We start from the raw sequence: 20,875 nt of genomic DNA on the forward strand, positions 1-20,875 counted from the left end.
TGGTGGGTGATTGCAAATCGGTGAGGGGTGATGGTGGAGGATTGTCCATGGCAGAGTCCAGACTATTAGTATCACAGGTGCATTGTCCAAATGCCTGTGGAAAGTGGAGCATGGGCAGTATAAGAATGGACAGGGTGTCAATGTGGGACAGTGGGATGACATTCAGGGAGTTATCCTTTCCTGGCGGGGGTCTTAGCATCTTACTCTGTCTTCCTGGATCTCAGGGCCCGCTTGTGGGGTGGTTCTCCTTCTGCAGGGGGTGGGGTGCTGGTGGCCTGTTGGTCCTGTGGCGGGGCCTCCTGTCCACTAGCGCCGGCAGAGGTGGTAGGCAGTTCTTGGTCCATGCTAGTGTCAGGGGCCCTTTGTCCTGCCACAGTGTCCCGCAATGTGGTGACTACCTGATTCAGAGCCCCTACAATGGTGGCCAGGGCGGAACTGATGTTTCGTAGTTCCTCCCTGAACCCCAAATACTGTTCCTCCTGCAGAAGCTGGATCTCCTGAAACCTGGCCAGGACCGTCGCCATCGTCTCCTGGGAGTGGTGGTAGGCTCCCATGATAGAGGAGAGGGCCTCGTGGAGAGTGGGTTCCCTGGGCCTGTCCCCCCCCTGTCGCACAGCAGCCCTCCCAGTTCCCCTGTTTCCCTGGGCCTCTGTCCCCTGGACCGTGTGCCCACTACCACTGCCCCCAGGTCCCTGTTGTTGTTGGGGTGGTGGGTTAACCTGGGTGCCCTGTAGTGGTGGACACACCGCTGATTGACGTGTCCTGGGGACAGAGGGATGGGCCCACTGGGTGGGTGCTGTGCTGGTGTTCCCAGAGGGGGGAAGGTCTGCTATGGGCTGTGGCTGTGTGAGGGGAACCGACTGTCCCGAGGTCCCCGATGGGCCGGGCTGGTCATCTAGATCCAGGTCGACAGAGGTGCTGTCCTCACTGTGGGCCTTTTCTGGGGGTGGAGTGGACATTTGTGGACCCTCTTGCGCGGTGATGTGGCGTTCGGGTCCTGCAGGGGTATAAAAGTATGGTTATTGCATTTGTGTGTGCCATAGCGTGTAATGGGTGGGTGCCCTTGTACCCCAGTGCTGGCATTCCCGTGTGGGGGCTTTTGTGACGGTGATTTGGTGGGGGATGGGTATGTGCAGTGGGCATGCTTTGTTGATGGGTGTCCATGCTTTGTGGTCGCATGCAGGGATTGGTGTTGGGATGGGTGTGCTGTGATGGTGAGACATTTTCAAGGAGCAGGATGTGATGGGGGTGAGGGTGGGGGTATGAGTTGGTATGCTGGTGGGGTGGGGGGGATGAAGTAGTGATGATTTCACTTACCAGAGTCCATTCCTCCAGATACTCCTGCGAGGCCCTCAGGATGCAGGATCGCCAAGACTTGCTCCTCCCATGTTGTAAATTCTGGGGGAGGAGGAGGGGGTCCGCCGCCAGTCCGCTGCACCGCGATGTTGTGCCTGGATACCATTGAACGCACCTTCCCCCGTAGGTCGTTCCACCGCTTCCTGATGTCATCCCTATTTCTTGGGTGCTGTCCCACAGCGTTGACCCTATTGACTATTCTGCTCCATAGCTCCATCTTCCTGGCAATGGTGGTGTGCTGCACCTGTGTCCCGAAGAGCTGTGGCTCTACCCGTACAATTTCCTCCACCATGACCCTAAGTTCATCCTCAGAGAACCTGGGGTGTCTTTGCGGTGCCATGGGGTGGTGTGGATGATGTGTGGGGTGGATTGTGAGTGTGGTGATGTGTATTGGTGTGTTGTGTGAAGTGCGTAGAAATATTGCTGGGTGAAAGTAAAATGCGCGTCTGGGTGCTCAGTTCTCTTTTTCTCAGTGCGTGGTCCCGATTCTGTAGCAGTGGGGATTTGTGGGTGATGTGGGTGTGTGTTTTATATTGTATTGGGTGTGTGGGAGTGGTATGTGTATGTGTATCAGGTGTATGTATTTGTAATTGTCCAATGTGGCTGTGTTTTGTAGGTGTGTGTGTATATTGAGCGCGGCGGTGTGTACCGCCAATGGAATACCGCGGTTGAAAGACCGCAGCGTGGATTCGTGTGTCGTGATAGTGTGGGCGTATTTCTGTTGGCGTGACGGTGGAGGTTTGGTCATCGCCAGTTTCTTGCTGGCCTTTGGTGTGGCGGACTTTTGTGGATGTCTGTATTTTGGCGGTTTGCCTGTTGTGGGTCAGAATGACCGTGGCGGTTTACCGCGGCTGCGGCGGTATGTTGGCGGTCTTCTGACAGCGGTAAGCGGCTTTTACCGCCAAGGTTGGAATGACCCCCTATATATAGTTGCAGATTCCTTACACCCACCGATGCCTCTCTGCTCTTTGCACTCATTTCCTAGGATTAAGGATTGTCCCTTTCAGGGCCCTTGTTTTTTTGCACAGACAAAACTGACAGTTCTTTCCATGGCTCTGTGAAAAAGTATTGATGTATGTGCGCTCAGAAATCAAGGCCACTTATAAGGTATGACATGCCCTCTGTAGAGCTGAACCGCAAGGAATCCTATTAGGAAATGATCCCATAACATTTCATTAAAGAGGAGTGCCTTGTTCTCATTGAAGCTGCAATATTAACTGAATAAAAAAGTCCTGATCTATTTTCGATTATATAGTTTGGGTATATTTTGAAGTGCTTCACTCTTTCTGTTCTGTGGGTAAATTGTGTGATTTTCCTTAGTGTAACCTAGTGTAGTCTTACTTGTGGTGCAGCCACAACATATTTTGAAGGATTGCCTGCTAGGTCCACCAAACAGAATGTTCAGAGAACAGTTTCCAGGTGAGATTTGTGGACCAGGAACGGCTGAAGATGAATATGTTGTCAATTAGCCTGTGAAATGTCACTTAAGCTCTGGTCAAAAGGCAGTACTTTTAAACGAGAAAATGCCGCCGAGGTAGAGAACGTTGTTTTGTCTCTATCCTCTTCTCAAAGTGGTCCTTCCCAAATTTTGGGGTGATAAATCCATATGGACCGCAGTTGTAGGCACATCAAACAGTGCCTTTTCAATGGAAAGTGCATTAGGACCATCACTACACATTGCCAGCCACCAGTGTGAGATACATTTTGCACTGATGTATTGAACGCGTCTTTGCTCTGCTTTTGATAATCTCTGCCATCGTCTGTCAAGGTATTGACAATAAACACAAAAGTGTGCGCGAATTGCTTATAATCCCATGTATTGTGTTCAATGTTTCAGGAATGAATGTGATGTACATGCACGACGACTCCGAAAGCCTAGCTGACAGGTTCACAGTGCAGCTCTTCGATGGGAAGCACATGGTTGAACGAACCCTCTCAGTGACTATCCTTCCAGTTAATGATGAAAAGCCAGAACTGGTCAGGTAAGAGACAAGTCTTTTGCTCCAAATCAAGAGGTATAAGAGAAAACTGAGAGTGAATTGAAGGTGATAGAATACAGCAAGATAAAACACAAATTAAATCTCACCCACATCACAGCTCGTGATTAGTTTCTCTGATTCAATGAAATGTAAGCCTCTTTAGCGCTTTAGTGTTCTTTATGTCACCTCGGTTCAAAAACTGCTCTATGTATACTCTTCCCAACCTCTAACTATTCCCAGAGGGTGATTTTGCCTTTGTGCATTACTAGAGGCAGTTAGTCGAGATGGAAGAACAGACAAAAAACAGCAGTTCTCCCATCATCCCGAGCTCACATTTACCTTGGCCAGTTTAGAATGTTTGCTGATTGACAGCTGGTGCGGCCACAAGCTGTCAATCAAAAGCTGTGACCTGCCCATCCAAGAATCACTGCTTTTCATGTACCAGGAAGTCCAATCGTTTCAGGGAGTTCCTCCATAATCATATTAGCCTTACCACCATGGGAGTCAGACATGGGAGTCAGTGCCAAGCATGGAAAAGAAGCAATGACTCCCCAAACACAGGGAAAATACAGATGGTATGTCGGGGGCCACTGATTTTAGTTTTTCGGACTAACATTTCCTGCTTTAAGAACTTGTTTGTGAAGAACAATAAGAATGGTAAGTTGGCATAAAGGAATGCCTGCTCAGCTTTCAGCTGCCATAGCGGCAGATGTACTGCAGCCATTTCCTGCCAGGATGGTGGTGCTTCGGAGTGGTTTTAATGCGTAGGTACAGGTATTCTAATAATGTGACATTTTATGCAGAGTGCAATTTCGGAATAATAGCTGACAGTTCCTTTGTGAACTTGCTTATTAGTAAATTATATTTATGTCAGAATATATTTCTGTACAGCACATTGTGACATAAAACCCACAAACTGACTAGTTGACATTTGTAAACTGTCAAGGGTCTACCTGACATTGTAGTGCCTGCTCCTTGTGTGTTATTTAATTTTGTAGTATATTTTGCTGTTCTGAGTTAATACATAATGGGAGAAATGTTATGAGTACAAGGTATCCTTTTCTTAAATACCTTACATTCTTAAAACGATCTTTTTGTGGTAATGTAGATTTATCAGGGCAAATTATGTGAATCACGCCAATCCGGTCTTTCTGACTTTTGTGACTTCCATGGTCTTTATATTTCCTAAAAATAACCGATTTACATAAATGTAAGTGGAACTGAGAGAACCTTTGTATTTGCTGTGTTCCCTGTGAAAAAATGTGCGCTTAGCAATGTATTTCATGGAAGAGGGTAGGAAAACCTAGGACCAGATTTAGGAAAAGTGGTGCTGAACCCAGTGCAACGCCCCTTTTCCTACGCCCCTTAGCGCCCCCCTAACACCACCATGTGTGCGCCGTATCTAAGATACGGCGCACCATAGCAGTAGTTAGGGAACTAGTATCAACATTTTTTACGCTAGTTTGGTGTTTTGCAGGACTAGCGTCAATCCTGTAAAGCCCATTGAGGCCCATTGTAAACAATGGTGTGCCGCCTTTTAACGCCTGCTCTGAGCAGGAGTTAAAAGTGGCGAAAAAATTATACAAAGAAATCTCTAGGATTTCTTTTGCTCCACTTTTTCTGCCCCCTTAACGGAGGAACGCCCCCTTTGTATACATTATGCTTGTCGCAGAGGATAGGAAAACCCTACAGACAGCCTAGGAAGGCTGTGGCTTGGGCTGTGAGTGTGAGGGACAAGGGGGGAAGGCTTATAGGGAGAAACTGGGAACTGCCTTGGAGCACTTTAAATGCATGCTGCCATTTTGGTGGGTCACCCTGGTGAATATTTCTCCCCTTTATATTCAGAGGAGAGCTGGTAACCGGAAGGGCATTGGATGCTCTTTGATGTACTTGAAAAGTTCACTTGCTTGTTTTCTCTATTTATTGTTGTTTTATTGTTTTTTTTTCCCTTACTTACCAAAAATCCTCTCATCTCAACACCCGGGCTCCTTCTTTGGTGCCCCCCCCAAACACTCCTATAATGCACAAAGAACATATAGAGAGTTCAGACACACCCCAATCGGTGATTTGGTGATGGTAATTTTTAAGCAATGAAGAGATTTGTCCGAACGATAAGACCTGCAAGAGAGGAGAAAAAACGGATAGAATAAACCAATTCTACGCCTGACCAGATGAGGAAAGAAAGAGACAACCCACTACCACCCTACTGCCCTGAGATCCATGCCCAGCCCTATATTATTTTGTATTTATTTTCCATCCTGGAACTCATACCCTGTAAATATTAAATAAAAAGGCACGATTCAATAAAACAGTAAGCCTCCAAAGCCATATTTCTGTCCCCGTCTCCTACAGTGCTATAGTACAAAACTGCAAAGCCAAAACTAGAACATTTCTAGAATGTAGATAATATCCATTGGGTTTGTGCAAGGATGCAATACTAGAGGCTTGATTATCCAAGTGCCTTAAGGTTCAGCCAGAATTGTGCTTGAATTTTCTATCCAGGGTTTCGGTTCATAAATAGGTTTATTTGAGACAATGCCCTTTAAACCACAAATATCAAATCAATAAAACATAATATTACAATAACCTTGGAAGTAGACATATTCTAAATTATAAAATCTACAAATAGTTGTGAATCATTTATCACAGACATGAAATCTTTTAAAATCATTAAGAATGAACAAGTTATATCCATGTGTTGCATATGAAAGAGAAAGACTCTTGCTGCTGATCTCCCTCACATATTGTATTTTAGAAAAACAGGTTTTAAAAATTTCTCACATACATTTATTTAAATAATAGCCACAGTCCAATACAATATGTAAGGTTGTTAACTGCATATTTTAGCTGCAACTACATAAAACTTCTGAGTTTTTAAAAGGTGCTTGCCCAGCCGGGTGAGACTGCAGCTGATGCAGAGCAATTCTGAACCTTAACATTGCATTACGCATTACATGGTAAGGCAACTTGTGCATATTGTATCCAGAGGGCACTTCAGAGGTGACCTCAGATGCTTGTGCAGTCTTCTCTATAATAAGTATTGCATGGGCACACATTTAGCACCATTGCATTACCAAGGTTGCTTTCCACCACTTGCATTGAGGGCATAGCTCCACATAAATAACAGATTTGCTTTTCCTGTGTGTCCACAACATATTATTAAAGTGGGTATAGGAACAAAGAGTCTCGTGAGAACCGCGTTAACTAAATAGAAGTGGCACTAAGAAGAACAATACAGATAAACCTTGTGATCCTTTGGGACAGAGGAGTAAAACATTCTACACATCACTATTGTGTAGAAGTAAAACGTGTTCTCCTGGGAGATAGAGAGGCACTTGCGTAGCAACTTTGAATATGGTAACATTGGACCAACAACAACCACAACTGTTTATGAAGCAGGAAATGAAACCAGCTACTATGCTAATCCTAACACCAAGGCATGTATGGCTGATGAGATTCCTATGAACTTTGCAAAATATTTAATAATAACCTCAGTGATTGTCTTCTTTGTACACAAAAGGCTCCATCTAGCTGGCCCAGCTTCCGTATTTTTCTTAAAAAGTGAAAAGTTGAAATGTTGTTCCTCATATTGCCCTTTATCACTTGTCATTACTAATGGGAACATTTTTTATAAAATCTCTTACAGATGTTTCGGTCTTGAAAGAGGGGCACATATCTATATCATTCAAACAGGACCCTAAACATTGATGAAGATTGCCTATACAGGATTATGACCCGTGGCAGTCACTATTTTACATAATGATAAAGCACTGGATATGGGGAATGGGGATATTTGGGACCATATTTATACTTTTTGACGCACAACTGCGCCAACGCAGTTGTGCGTCAAAAATCTTACCGCCGGCTAACGCCATTCCAACGCACCATGCGGGCGCCTTATTTATGGAATGACGTTAGCCGGCGCTGCGGACTGGTGTGTGTAAAAAAAAATGACTCACACCAGGCAGCGCCGGCGTATGAGAAAATGGGGGTTGTGCGTCAAAAAATGGGGCAGGTCAGGTCTGAGGCAAAATTCAGGCCTCAAAACGGATTTGCGCCATTCTTTTTTACGCCCAACCTCCATTGACATGACTCCTGTCTTAGCAAAGACAGGAGTCATGCCCCCTTGCCCAATGGCCATGCCCAGGGGACTTGTGTCCCCTGGGCATGGTCATTGGGCATAGTGGCATGTAGGGGGGCCCAAATCAGGCCCCCCTATGCCACAAAAAAAAACTGAAAAAAATACTTACCCGAACTTACCTTTACTTCCCTGGGATGGGTCCCTCCATCCTTGGGTGTCCTCCTGGGGTGGGCAAGGGTGGCAGGGGGTGTCCCTGGGGGCATGGGAGGTCACTTCTGGGCTCCTTCCGAGCCCACAGGACCCTTAACGCCTGCCCTGAACCAGGTGTTAAAAAACGGCGCCCATCAGGCTGTGCGTCATTTTTTAAGGCCCACCCACTCCTGTGCGTCAAAATGACGTCAGAGTATAAATATTGGGCACAGGCCTTAAAGTCATTTTTTGGAAGGGAACGCCTACCTTGCATATAATTAACGCAAGGCTGGTTCCCCCTTCCAAAAAATGACGCACATGGTGGAATTTTGACGCCCGCGGGGTCGGACGTCAAAGTATAAATATGGGGCAGGGTTTGCCCCAATTGTGCGTCAAAATTTTTGACGCACATTCGGCGCAAACAGAGTATAAATATGCCCCTTTGTTTGCAATGCTGTTTAGGATTCATTTTTTAGACGACTTTATCTCAACCATTAATGTGTTATAAATGTAAAATGGCTGTAATTAAGCTCAATCATACCTTGCTAAATGTCATTCCGTTTCAGTGATGAGCTTGACAAGGCTGCCCCTCTTACCTTTGTTTTTTGCTCCCTACAACAAACTCATTTTATACAAAAATCACCAGAGGTTATTTCGTTCAGATTTCATGACAATATCTTCCACATTAACATATCTGTGGGTGGCAGTACAATACTTACTCTAAATATCATAACTACCAGGCAGGGAATAAGCACTTTTCTAGCAAATTTGATCAAATATCTGGGTATAAGTTAAATGCAGATAAGATGCAGCTGGTATCCCTGTCTACAGATATATGGTATTGTGCCTGAGCTATAACAATCTCCTAGACTCCCCCCGTCAGAATACTTATTTTTGAGGCACAAATCCTTTTCTGGGTTCGCATTCCATGCATCTATTCCCATTGGGTGGTAGGATCCAGAATTGTGTCTTGTCCGTCTTCTCGCCTCTTCTCTCCCTGTTTTTTGTGTGTGGACGTTATTGACCACCATTTGGTGATAAGTTCATCCCTTGTGTGATGTTAGGCAGTGCCCCTGATGTTCTGTGCGTGGTCAACACCTTTAGGTTCTTTTTTTCTGCCATAATAAGTGTTCTGAAGAATCTAAGAAAATGTACGGAAAAAGGAAGAAAAAGTTGACTGAAGACTCAGAGAATCATTGAAGGTCATGAGAAAATCCCGAAGATCAAGGAGGGGAGTCTTCTGGACCCTGACAGGGGACACCTTTGCTAAACATCACGTGGCCAGACAATGCAGAGGAGAGTGGTAGCTGAGAGGTATGGAGACCACCCCTTTTTAGTTCTGCCCTTATTTCCATCACAAGTTTACAAAGAGAGATCTACATAAGGTCTGCGACCTGTGTCTCCTGATGGATCATAATGCCAAAATCTTCAAGGCCTGCACCAAATTTGTCCCAAAGACCCTCAAGACAAGTTTGAAGCAACGAATGGTGCACCACGCCATGATTGGCACCCATAGACCACAGGAATATGTGAAGGACCTGGGCCTCTCCAGGGACTATGAGGAAAACATCAAAGAAGCAAAGCCAGTGCAAGGGGTGAGTTGGATGCCTAATGGAGTGTCATTGACGTCAAAAGGGCAGAAGCCTTGAAGAAGTCAGTGAGGGACACCAAAAAGATTTAGGCCTATATTTATGGGAAAATTACAGAGCATGACGCTGCTCCAAAATTGGCAGCGCCGTGCTCCATCATGTTCACAACGCAGGGATGCACCATAATTAAGTGAATACAGCGCACCCCTGTGTTACCCCCTGCGAAGCCTCTAAATATAGCTGCCAGCGCCAACGCAGGCACCTATGCACCATCGTGTAAGGATATCTGCATTGAGGGGAGTGATTGTTTATGTGCGGGAAGGTGTCCCTTACCACACATAAACAATCACTAATGGCGCTTTGGCACTTCTGTGGGTGCTGCACAATGCAGCACCCACAGAAGTGCCAAAGCGTAATTTTCAAATGATTGTTTATATGTAGGAAGGGACACCTTCCCGCACATAAACAACAATTGCTGGCATTTTGCTCTTTCTATGCATGCTGCAGAATGTAGCACGCATTGAAAAATCAAAAATACGAGGAGCAATAAAAGCATTCCTCCTCGTTGTGCCTTGCTAACGCCACCCCTGGAGGTGATGCTAGATTTTGGCGCTGCCTCCGGTTTACGAAATCTTGTAAATCTGAGGCAGCGTCAAAATGCAATGGGTGTTGCTGTGGCACACCCAAAGCAACACCCGTTGCACGCCCCTCTGATGCAGATAACTGCATCGGAGCCACCCATATTTACAAGGAGGTGTAACGCCACAAAAAGTGTTGTTACACCTCCTTGTAAATATGGAGCAGAGGTTAGAACCACTGGAATGTCACGTAAAGTGATGCTCCGGTGGTGCTAGGGGCTCTTAAATATGCTCCTAAGTTGCAGAAGGTAACTAAAGGCCCCAAAGCCTGAAAACCTCCTCGGCGTTGTTGACGTCCAAATACTCGACAACCAAGGGTCAGCACAAACGGAAAGACTCTCACTGGTCCTGCCCAAAGGACATGGATAGGGGCAAATCTTCGAGCCTACCCTTGACGCCGGCAGGCACAAAGAGGGGGAAAAGGGAAAGAGCAAGGAGGCAAAGAAAAAAGGAGCCAGAGTACCTGAACGGGAGTACCTCCTCAACGACCGATGCCAAACGCTTGATAATAAGTGATGCAGACTTGAGGCTGAAATGGTGGTGATCCTGCAGTAAAAGAAGGAGTTCAACGACTCCCTGAAAGCATTCTGCATTCTGACAAAGCCCACAGAGTCAAACAAATTGGATTTTGGCATACTGGTCATCAAGGTGCCATTAATATAAGTTCCTCTTTGACATTTTAACTGCACTATGGATAATGGATATGAATAATGTTTCTAGTTTGTACCAGATTTGCTGAGGCTTTGTGTAAGGAAATGCCTCCTTGGCATGGTTACCCCCTGACTTTTTGCCTTTGCTGATGCTATGTTTTGATTTGAAAGTGTGCTGAGGCCTGCTAACCAGGCCCCAGCACCAGTGTTCTTTCCCTAACCTGTACTTTTGTTTTACACAATTGGCACACCCTGGCATCCAGGTAAGTCCCTTGTAACTGGTACCCCTGGTACCAAGGGGCCTGATACCAGGGAAGGTCTCTAAGGGCTGCAGCATAGCTTATGCCACCCTGGGGACCCCTCACTCAGCACAGACACACTGCTTGCCAGCTTGTGTGTGCTAGTGAGGACAAAACGAGTAAGTCGACATGGCACTCCCCTCAGGGTGCCATGCCAACCTCACACTGCCTATGCAGTATAGATAAGTCACCCCTCTAGCAGGCCTTACAGCCCTAAGGCAGGGTGCACTATACCATAGGTGAGGGCACCAGTGCATGAGCACTGTGCCCCTACAGTGTCTAAACAAAACCTTAGACATTGTAAGTGCAGGGTAGCCATAAGAGTATATGGTCTGGGAGTCTGTCAAACACGGACTCCACAGCACCATAATGGCTATATCAAACTTCTCAGCACAATAAATGCACACTGATGCCAGTGTACATTTTATTGTGAAATACACCCCAGAGGGCACCTTAGAGGTGCCCCCTGAAACCTTAACCGACTATCTGTGTAGGCTGACTGGTTCCAGCAGCCTGCCACAACCGAGACATGTTGCTGTCCCCAGGGGGAGAGTGCCTTTGTCACTCTAAGGCCAGTAACAAAGCCTGCACTGGGTGGAGATGCTATCACCTCCCCCTTGCAGGAGCTGTAACACCTGGCGGTGAGCCTCAAAGGCTCACCCCCTTTGTTCCAGCACCACAGGGCACTCCAGCTAGTGGAGTTGCCCGCCCCCTCCGGCCACGGCCCCACTTTTGGCGGCAAGGCCGGAGGAATTAATGAGAAAAACAAGGAGGAGTCACTGGCCAGTCAGGACAGCCCCTAAGGTGCCCTGAGCTGAAGTGACTCTAACTTTTAGAAATCCTCCATCTTGCAGATGGAGGATTCCCCCAATAGGGATAGGAATGTGACCCCCTCCCCTTGGGAGGAGGCACAAAGAGGGTGTACCCACCCTCAGGGCTAGTAGCCATTGGCTACTAACCCCCCAGACCTAAACATGCCCTTAAATTTAGTATTTAAGGGCTCCCCTGAACCTAAGAATTTAGATTCCTGCAACTTACAGAAGAAGAGGACTGCTGAGCTGAAAACCCCTGCAGAAGAAGAAAGAAGACACCAACTGCTTTGGCCCCAGTCCTACCGGCCTGTCTCCTGCCTTCAGAAGAAACCTGCTCCAGCGACGCTTTCCCTGGGACCAGCGACCTCTGAATCCTCAGAGGACTGCCCTGCTTCCAAGAGACCAAGAAACTCCTGAGAACAGCGGCCCTGTTCAACAAAGACTGCAACTTTGTATCCAGAGGAGCAGATTTAAAGACCCCTGCAATCCCCGCAAGAAGCGTGAGACTTGCAACAGTGCACCCGGCGACCCCGACTCGACTGGTGGAGAACCAACACCTCAGGGAGGACCCTCCGGCGACTCCGAGACTGTGAGTAACCAAAGTTGTCCCCCCTGAACCCCCACAGCGACGCCTGCAGAGGGAATCCCCAGGCTCCCCCTGACCGCGACTGCCTGACTCTAAAATCCAGACGGCTGGAAAAGACGCTGCACCCGCAGCCCCCAGCACCTGAAGGATCAGAACTCCAGTGCAGGAGTGACCCCCAGGAGGCCCTCTCCCTTGCCCAGGTGGTGGCTACCCCGAGGAGCCCCCCCTTGCCTGCCTGCACCGCTGAAGAGACCCCTTGGTCTCCCATTGAAATCCATTGGAAACCCGACGCGTGTTTGCACACTGCACCCGACCGCCCCAGTGCCGCTGAGGGTGTACTTTTTGTGTGAGCTTGTGTCCCCCCCAGTGCCCTACAAAACCCCCCCGGTCTGCCCTCCGAAGACACGGGTACTTACCTGCTGGCAGACTGGAACCGGGGCACCCCCTTCTCTCCATTGAAGCCTATGCGTTTTGGGCACCACTTTGAACTCTGCACCTGACCGGCCCTGAGCTGCTGGTGTGGTAACTTTGGGGTTGCTCTGAACCCCCAACGGTGGGCTACCTTACACCCCAATTTGAACCCCGTAGGTGGTTTACTTACCTGCAAGAACTAACATTACTTTACCTCCCCTAGGAACTGTGAAAATTGCAGTGTCCACTTTTAAAACAGCTAAATGTGTTTTATGTAAAAAGTATATATGCTATTGTGATTATTCAACGTTCCTAAAGTACTTACCTGCAATACCTTTCAAATGAGTTATTACATGTAGAATGTGAACCTGTGGTTCTTAAAATAAACTAAGAAAATATATTTTTCTATAACAAAAACCTATTGGCCTGGAATTGTTTCTGAGTGTGTGTTCCTCATTTATTGCCTGTGTGTATGTACAACAAATGCTTAACACTACTCCTTTGATAAGCCTACTGCTCGACCACACTACCACAAAATAGAGCATTAGTATTATCTCTTTTTGCCACTATCTTACCTCTAAGGGGAACCCTTGGACTCTGTGCATACTATTCCTTACTTTGAAATAGTGCATACAGAGCCAACTTCCTACACTTTGTGTTAGTGCAACTCAAGCAACACAAAATGGCACATGGCATTTACTATCCAGCACAAAAGGTGTTTTGCACTGGAATGTTCCCCTCCTCTCAGCATTGCATCAAGGAGGCCAAGCTGGGGCTGGATCAATGCATATACTAATGCTATGATGCAGAGCCTTTTGTATTAAGATAGCTAGACCCGTTGCTGCATCAGAAATCAAGACCTACTGGAAGCAGGTGCACAAAGTATTTGAATATCAATTAGATATGCTTGAAAGTATTTCTCAAATATGACCATATGATTTGTTTCCTAATGCGCCTATTACTACCAGCGCATTACCATTCCTTTCAAGTCTTTTTAATAATCATATTGCACCTTAGTGTCCCCAATTTTGCACTGACATCATACTATATGCACTGCAACATCATAATTCACTGTTATTGTTATTTGTAAATTGATATGCATTTACCTAACACTTTACTTGTGTAGCTTTTCTTTGTCTGTATTTGCTAGATTTGAGCTTAATTATCCCTTTCTTGTTTTTCCCTTCTCCTGAGTGAATTCATCTTTTGATACCATTGTAACTGCCCTGGTTATTAGGGTTAATGGGTCGACCTTATTGATTGTTACCTATGTGAGACCCTGCACCTAAGGTTACACACTCTAGAACCAGGACTGTGTGCCAGTTTATATAAGAGAATGCTAAAATGTCTAGGGACACAATCTACTTGACCAACTGTCATGTTAAGAGGCTTTGTAAATGAGGTATGGTACACTTAGCAAAACAAAAACCTTATAACAACAGAAAGAGCTACAGTGTTACTTTGTATGTGGTGACCCACTTGCATTGCGTTTCTGTAGCCATTCCACTGAAACACTAGAGCCCATATTTATACTTTTTTAGTGCCGCTTTTTGATGCAAAAGCGGTGCAAACTTACAAAATACAATTGTATTTTGTAAGTTTACACTGCTTTTGTGTAAAATAATTACACAAATGCGGTGCTAAAAAGTATAAATATGGGCCTAGGTATGCTCACTTTTATAAATCTAAATTTTCATGTGCGGAATGCACCCATGAATTGGAGACTTCAGGCCTGATTTTGAGATTGGTGGACAAATTGCTGGGTCACAAACATAATGGATACTCCGTCTGCTTCATTATAACCGCATTTTATGCACATGTAAAGCACTTGTAATAAGGTGGACTGGATATTTGTCAACGGATATCCCATCTGCTTGTTGCAAGTGCATTTTATGTAACCAGTCTGTCAAACTCTAAATCAGGCCTTTTGTTTTCACATTTCATACACTTTCAAGGCACATCTTTTCAGTGCTTAATTTGTAAAAAAATAAATAAGTGCCTGGGCTAAGGTCAGGAGCAACTGCAGCTTGCATCACCCATTGCTACTGCCCTCGCCTCCAGTGACAGAACACAACTACATAGCATAACCACCTACAGGATGACAATTCAGACTACTTAAGGCCCCAAAAGCTACAAGGATGGCTTGTGTAGCAGGTATTAGTTATTATAATTCATAATGAATTAATAAAAAACAGTTGTTGTGTTCATCTCTGATTTCATCAGTCATAAGTGCCGGTGTTGGCAACTAAGTGCCGTTGCCGGGCACCGGAAACCACCTGCTCAAATTAAGCACTGCATCTGTTCCTTTCTGTGAATCACGTATACTTTAAGATGTACATGCACACACTACGTATCTTTGAATGATTAAGTGTATTTTACTCCTGTTTAAAGCTTTGTAAATTGCCACCCCCTTCACTGCGTTAGAAAGGATTTAAATATTTCTATTACAATTTAGTGCATAGTAATTTCATTAGCTCCAAAACCTTAAGAAAAACAGTAAAGTATTCACAAGAAAAAAACTGTTCTTTTAAGTGCAGAAAAGCTTTTCTGAGAATGATATTCTAATGAGATCTTTAAAAAATGAAACGGAATTTGGCGTCCTCTTGCAAAAGTAAGATACTATGAAAATTACAGTGATATCTGCAATCCGGCAGACTATACCATGCCACAAAAATCATTGAGTAGAATAGTATATTGTTGCTGTGTCCTATGCCCTTGTCACAGTGGTTCCCACCTCACTGTGGAGGTACAACCAGAAAGTAGCAGTGGCTATGACTTTGGCCCACCCATTTAGGGGTGGTATAAGCCTTATCCAGATCCTAGACCTCCTGGTTGCTTCCTGTCTTAAGGACTGAAATGAAGAGGTAGGAGGTGAGATCCTTGCTGGGCTTTGGCCCCCAGCAGATTTACAATATGAAACTTTGGTGTGCCTGCAAAGTAAGGGTGTTTTGTACAACATGGGAGCAGTGGAGGAGCATAGAGGAGGAGGTGGATGTGCCTAGGTTATCCTATTATATTAGGAGTATTCTCCCCGAGTGTTGGTGGTGTGCCAGAGATAAAGGGGGGTGAAAACAGTGGGGAAACTCGATCAGGGCTGCACTAGTTGTGGGTTACAGAAGCGCAACTGGTACTTTTCTTTAATTGACCATGCTGAGGTAAGGAGAATGTTCATGCACAATGGAAAGCAGTGAGATTTGGACCCATATGCATCTCCCTACTTTCATTTTTCCAGTGCACTTTTGTTTCTTTTTAAAACAGATGTGACCAGGCCAGATGGCTAATTGTGGGCCTTATTTATGTGTATCTATTAGCTTTATAGCAGTTGTGGTGCTATCATAGGCAAGAATCATATGAAATCTAGGCATCTGTACTCCTCCGTTTCTAGATGTGGCTCTCGCTCCAGGTCTTGTTCTTATCACAGGAAAAAGTCAATGAGATCTAGAGATCCTAATCCAAATGGCTCAAGAAGTGTTTATTGGACACTTGGTTGGGGATGCAGCATCGTCCTTAAAAGCCTGACACTAGAAGGATAGAGATTTTCTCGCCTGGAAGTGAGTATAAAGGTTAAAAAGAGGACATCCAGGAAGCAAATCTAAAAGCAAATATGTAGACAAGGAGATGCTCCCAGAAATTCTGGCCAGAGTCTGGATGAACATGGGGTTTCCTACAAATGACCTCCCTTTAGCCTCCACAGAACAGGTACAGAGGCAGTTTGTGAAATCTCAGAAGCCTAGTTTACCAGTCCACTGACATGTAATAGATGTGGTTCTAAGAGAATGAAAATATCTGGACAGGAACAATGTTCCACAAATTGTGTCCAAATTTCTATAATGGAGAAGAAAAGTCCAGAATCAGTGCCAATAGATTCCTTGGTGGCTAATTTGGTGGTACATACTGCTATGGCAGAGGATAATACGATCAAGGACTCAACCTACAAAAGGACAGATTCAGTTTTAATAAACATATGCAGGAACTAATGTGGCTATGCATGATGGCACTCATACATAGAGCATATACCAGTCAATCTATGCTTTCAGAACTTAAAGTGCTGTGTAAAGCAGTACAACAGAGGGAGAGGTGTTCTTCTTTGACTGAAAATTTACAAAAAGCTGGTTGAGATCATGTCAGATATCTCATTTGAAGTGGGAAGAGCTGTGGCTTTGCCAGAGGGAGAAACAATAGAAGATCAGAGAAATGTATTCCTGAGAGACAGGTATACAAATTATGCTCATAAGAATGCTACTTTACATATTACTTTTGAAGATACTTAGGGCCCGAGTACCACTTAGCGCCACACTAGTGTCATTTTTTTATGCTAAGGTGCCGTTAAGGAGGCAATTCTCCTTCGCAATATCTACAAAGTGGTACAATGCTAGCATTGCACCATTTTGTGACTACTTGCGCCACATTATACTGCGCCAGGTACAATGTATGCAAGGGGTGTGTTCCCATGCAAGGAAGCCACAAAAAATGGCACAGTGAAATCTACCAAGATTTTCGTGCAACATATTTTCTGTCTTTTTTAACGCCTACTTGGTGCAGGTATTGAAGTGATGGGCCCATAGTAGCCTGTGGGCCTCCTAGTGCTTTACTGCACTAGCGCTGTAATCTATGGCGCTAGTACAGCAAAGCCCCACAATAGCATCATAAATGGTGACGCTGTTGTGGAAATGATTGCCATGGTGCACCATATTGTAAATACGGCACAACCATGGTGTTGTTAGGGGGGACTGGGGTGGCGCAAGAAAAGTGGCACGTCGGAACCGATGTGCCACTTTCTTGTAGATCTGGCCCTAAGTTTTTTGGGCTGAAATTAGATTATCAAAGTCCACAGAATCTTCAGAGAAAAGAAACATTTGGGGGCATATTTATACTCCGTTTGCGCCGAATTTGCGTCGTTTTTTTCGACGCAAAACTAACTCCATATTTATACTTTGGCGTTAGACGCGTCTAGCGCCAAAGTATGAGGAATGAGCGTCATTTTTTTGCGTGAACGCCTTCCTTGCGTTAATGAGATGCAAGGTAGGCGTTCCCGTCTAAAAAAATGACTGCGACGCAAATGCGTCGTATTTATACTCCCGGGCAAAAATCACGCCCGGGAGTGGGCGGGGCAAAAAACCCCGCATTTGCGCCTCTTTTTAACGCCTGGGTCAGGGCAGGCGTTAAGGGACCTGTGGGCTCCAAATGAGCCCACAGCTGCCCTCCCATGCCCCCAGGGACCCCCCCTGCCACCCTTGCCCACCCCAGGAGGACACCCAAGGATGGAGGGACCCATCCCAGGGACATTCAGGTAAGTTCAGGTAAGTATAATTTATGTATTGTTTTAATTTTTTTTTGGCATAGGGGGGCCTGATTTGTGCCCCCCTACATGCCACAATGCCCAATGACCATGCCCAGGGGACATAAGTCCCCTGGGCATGGCCATTGGGCAAGGGGGCATGACTCCTGTCTTTACTAAGACAGGAGTCATGTAAATGGCATCTGGGCGTCGTTAAAAATGGCGCAAATCGGGTGGAGGCGATTTTTTTGCCTCTACCTGACTTGCCCCATTTTAAGACGCCCTAACGCCATTTTCCCCAACGCCGGCGCTGCCTGGTGTACGTGTTTTTTTTCCACGCACACCAGGCAGCGCCGGTCTGCTAGCGCCGGCTAACGCCATTCAATAAATACGGCGCCCGCATGGCGCTTCAGAATGGCGTTAGCCGGCGCTAATCTTTTTGGCGCAAAACTGCGATAGCGCAGTTTTGCGTCAAAAAGTATAAATATGGCCCTTCTTGTCTTTCTAGAGTGTCTCAATCTCCCTCAACCTCAACTTCTGGCTTTAAATCAAATAAGTTGAGCCAAGTCAAAATTTATTGTCACTTCGGATACAATCCATATGCAAGCTATTACAACATTTAGATATAAAATAAAATACCCATAGATGAACAACAATTCATTATACATCTAGTTTACAACAAACCCCAAAAGATCAGGCATCCGTTAAATACAGACAAGAAAAGGGATAAAACTCCAGCAACTGGTAAAAAGTTTAAGCCTAGTTAATCTTAGTAAAGACTTTACTATTGATAAAATACTTTATTACAAGACAATCCATCCATAGGTTAGACTTACACTAAGATGCTAACTTTAAAGGTGCAATTGTGCAATCAATCAACCAATCTATTATAATTACTATCCTGTCATATTTCTTAGTTGATTCAGTTTGTCTGTGGGAATATTCTTTCTATTATGTACAAGATTGATTCAATGTACTTTGCAACTGCAAAGACTGCATTAGTTCCAGTGTCGTATTTGATATCTTTAGAGCAAGTCTGTGGTGGTGGGTTCCCAAAATCTGCAAAGGGGGGAGTATCCGTCAATTTCTTTGCTTCTCGTACGCTTGGTAAAAGAGTAGAAGATGTTCCTCTGCTTCAAAGGCATCATTACAGGACATTGATTTGCCTTATGTGGAGACACTACCCAACTATCAATAAAACTAGCTATGGGCAGTGTTCCTAATCTAAACTTTAAGAAAAGTGACCAAAACATCCGGGGAAGTTTGATTTCCAAGAATTGAGATGTCAATGTGCGCTGCCTTGCAGATTGTTGCATTTCCCCCATTCTGATGCCTAAAAATGGAGGTTGACTAGCTTCAATGAAGATGAGCTAATGGCTCTAGTACCATCCCACAGGTTGTTAAATCCTAAATCAGTCAGACATAACTTAACTGTGATAATCTAATAGCGCCTGAAAAATGTAGGCTATCTCTGGGGCAAATCCTGTAGGTTTCCAACTCTTCTGATGCCCATAGCTGGAGCCAGTAAAGAATGGGTTGTAATCTAATCTAGCCTCCTATAGGTTCAGGTTGTGATCCATTTTTATTGAGATGAGTGGAGTAGTCTGTGTGAGTCTCAGAATGGTCCTCACAAATTTGTTTTTGGCCACCTTATCATCATTTCTGTTTCCCCACAGTTCGCAGCCATAGGTAGCTCCTGCTACCACCTGTGCCCTGTACATCTAAATTACAGGAGAAACAGGGTGAAATTATTTTTTTATCAGCGAATCTAGAAATGATCGCTACTCTGTATTTTAAAATCAACATACTCTTGGACATTTGGGATACCTAGATATTCAGCTTGTCAAACAAACTCTTAAATAGTGGAATTTTCTTACCCTCTCTAAGCTTGCACTTCCCAAAGAAAGGGAACCCCTAAAATGTTTATTAGGGTTAATTGTCATAAATTGTGTCTTGCTTAGGTTCACCATTAGACTATGAATTGAATAGAATAAATGAAAATTTCTAAAAAAAATAAATTTCCTTTCAAGTTGTTGACACCACAAGGGTGTCATCAGCAAACAAAAATGCTGGGGGTTTAAAGCTACCCAAAACAGAGGTTTTCACATCCCAATAACAGTTTGATGCAGCCACTAATGAATAAAAGGAAAAGGACTGGGGCAAGAGCACAACCTTGTTTCACCCATTTTCTAAAACATAGGCTCAGTGAGTACTCCATTTGCACCCCAGTGAATGTGCAAAATTGCTTCGTAAAGACATACAATTATTTTTAGTATTAGAAATGGGAGCTCCATTTCCTTTAAAGTCTTCCAAAGTTTAACCCTGGGAACTATGTTGAAGGCAGCTGTTAAATCTACAAAAATTACATAAAGGATGTGTTTTTTTACACATACTCCTTTCTATCTTACTAATGGCATCAGGAAACAGAAGACTTGATATATTGGGCTGGTCTGGAATTGTGTTAACATGTTTTTATCCATTTACCCAGAAAGTCAGTTTGTCCAATACCTGATTACAGAATATTTTTTTAATATTGTCAATTAGACTTATTACCCAATAGTTAGCGGGATCAGACCTGGCACCATTCTTGTAAATGGGGTTATCTCTGCCCCTTTCCACAATGAGGGAACAGGGGCTCCAGACCCAAAGGCATTGCTAATAATATTGCTATATGTGACCCAAACAATGGATTCTGTCTGAATCAAATTTCCAGGGATCTTATCCAATTCATAGGTATTGTATTGGTTTCTGCGCTTTAATAGCTTTTAGTGTGTCTGACTGGGTGAAGGTACTGTAGAGCAGTATTCTCTATCTGGTGAATCCAGCTCTGTTCTTACAGATACCTGAGACATTACAATATTTTTCATCACTAAGGAGTGATGAAATAATTTCTTGTTTGGCTTAATCATATGCACTGTAGATTCACCAGAAATTAATAGTCCAATCTTTGGGTGAGATGTGAGTCTCTGTATGCCTTGTTTGAGTGCGGCCTGTGGTGCATATGATG

The 20,875-nt window shown here is 44.8% G+C and overlaps 1 protein-coding gene across 1 annotated transcript in view; it reads left to right on the forward strand.

The window, feature by feature from the left end:
* FREM1 (FRAS1 related extracellular matrix 1) overlaps positions 1-20,875 on the forward strand; it is a 684,067-nt gene that overhangs the window by 357,453 nt on the left and 305,739 nt on the right. The window contains exon 22 of the mRNA XM_069238818.1: positions 3,194-3,338. Coding sequence (XP_069094919.1) covers positions 3,194-3,338 — 145 coding nt within the window. The remainder of the gene's footprint in view (positions 1-3,193; positions 3,339-20,875) is intronic.

The sequence above is a fragment of the Pleurodeles waltl genome, chromosome 1_2 (assembly GCF_031143425.1).
Source record: "Pleurodeles waltl isolate 20211129_DDA chromosome 1_2, aPleWal1.hap1.20221129, whole genome shotgun sequence".
Taxonomy (NCBI): domain Eukaryota; kingdom Metazoa; phylum Chordata; class Amphibia; order Caudata; family Salamandridae; genus Pleurodeles; species Pleurodeles waltl.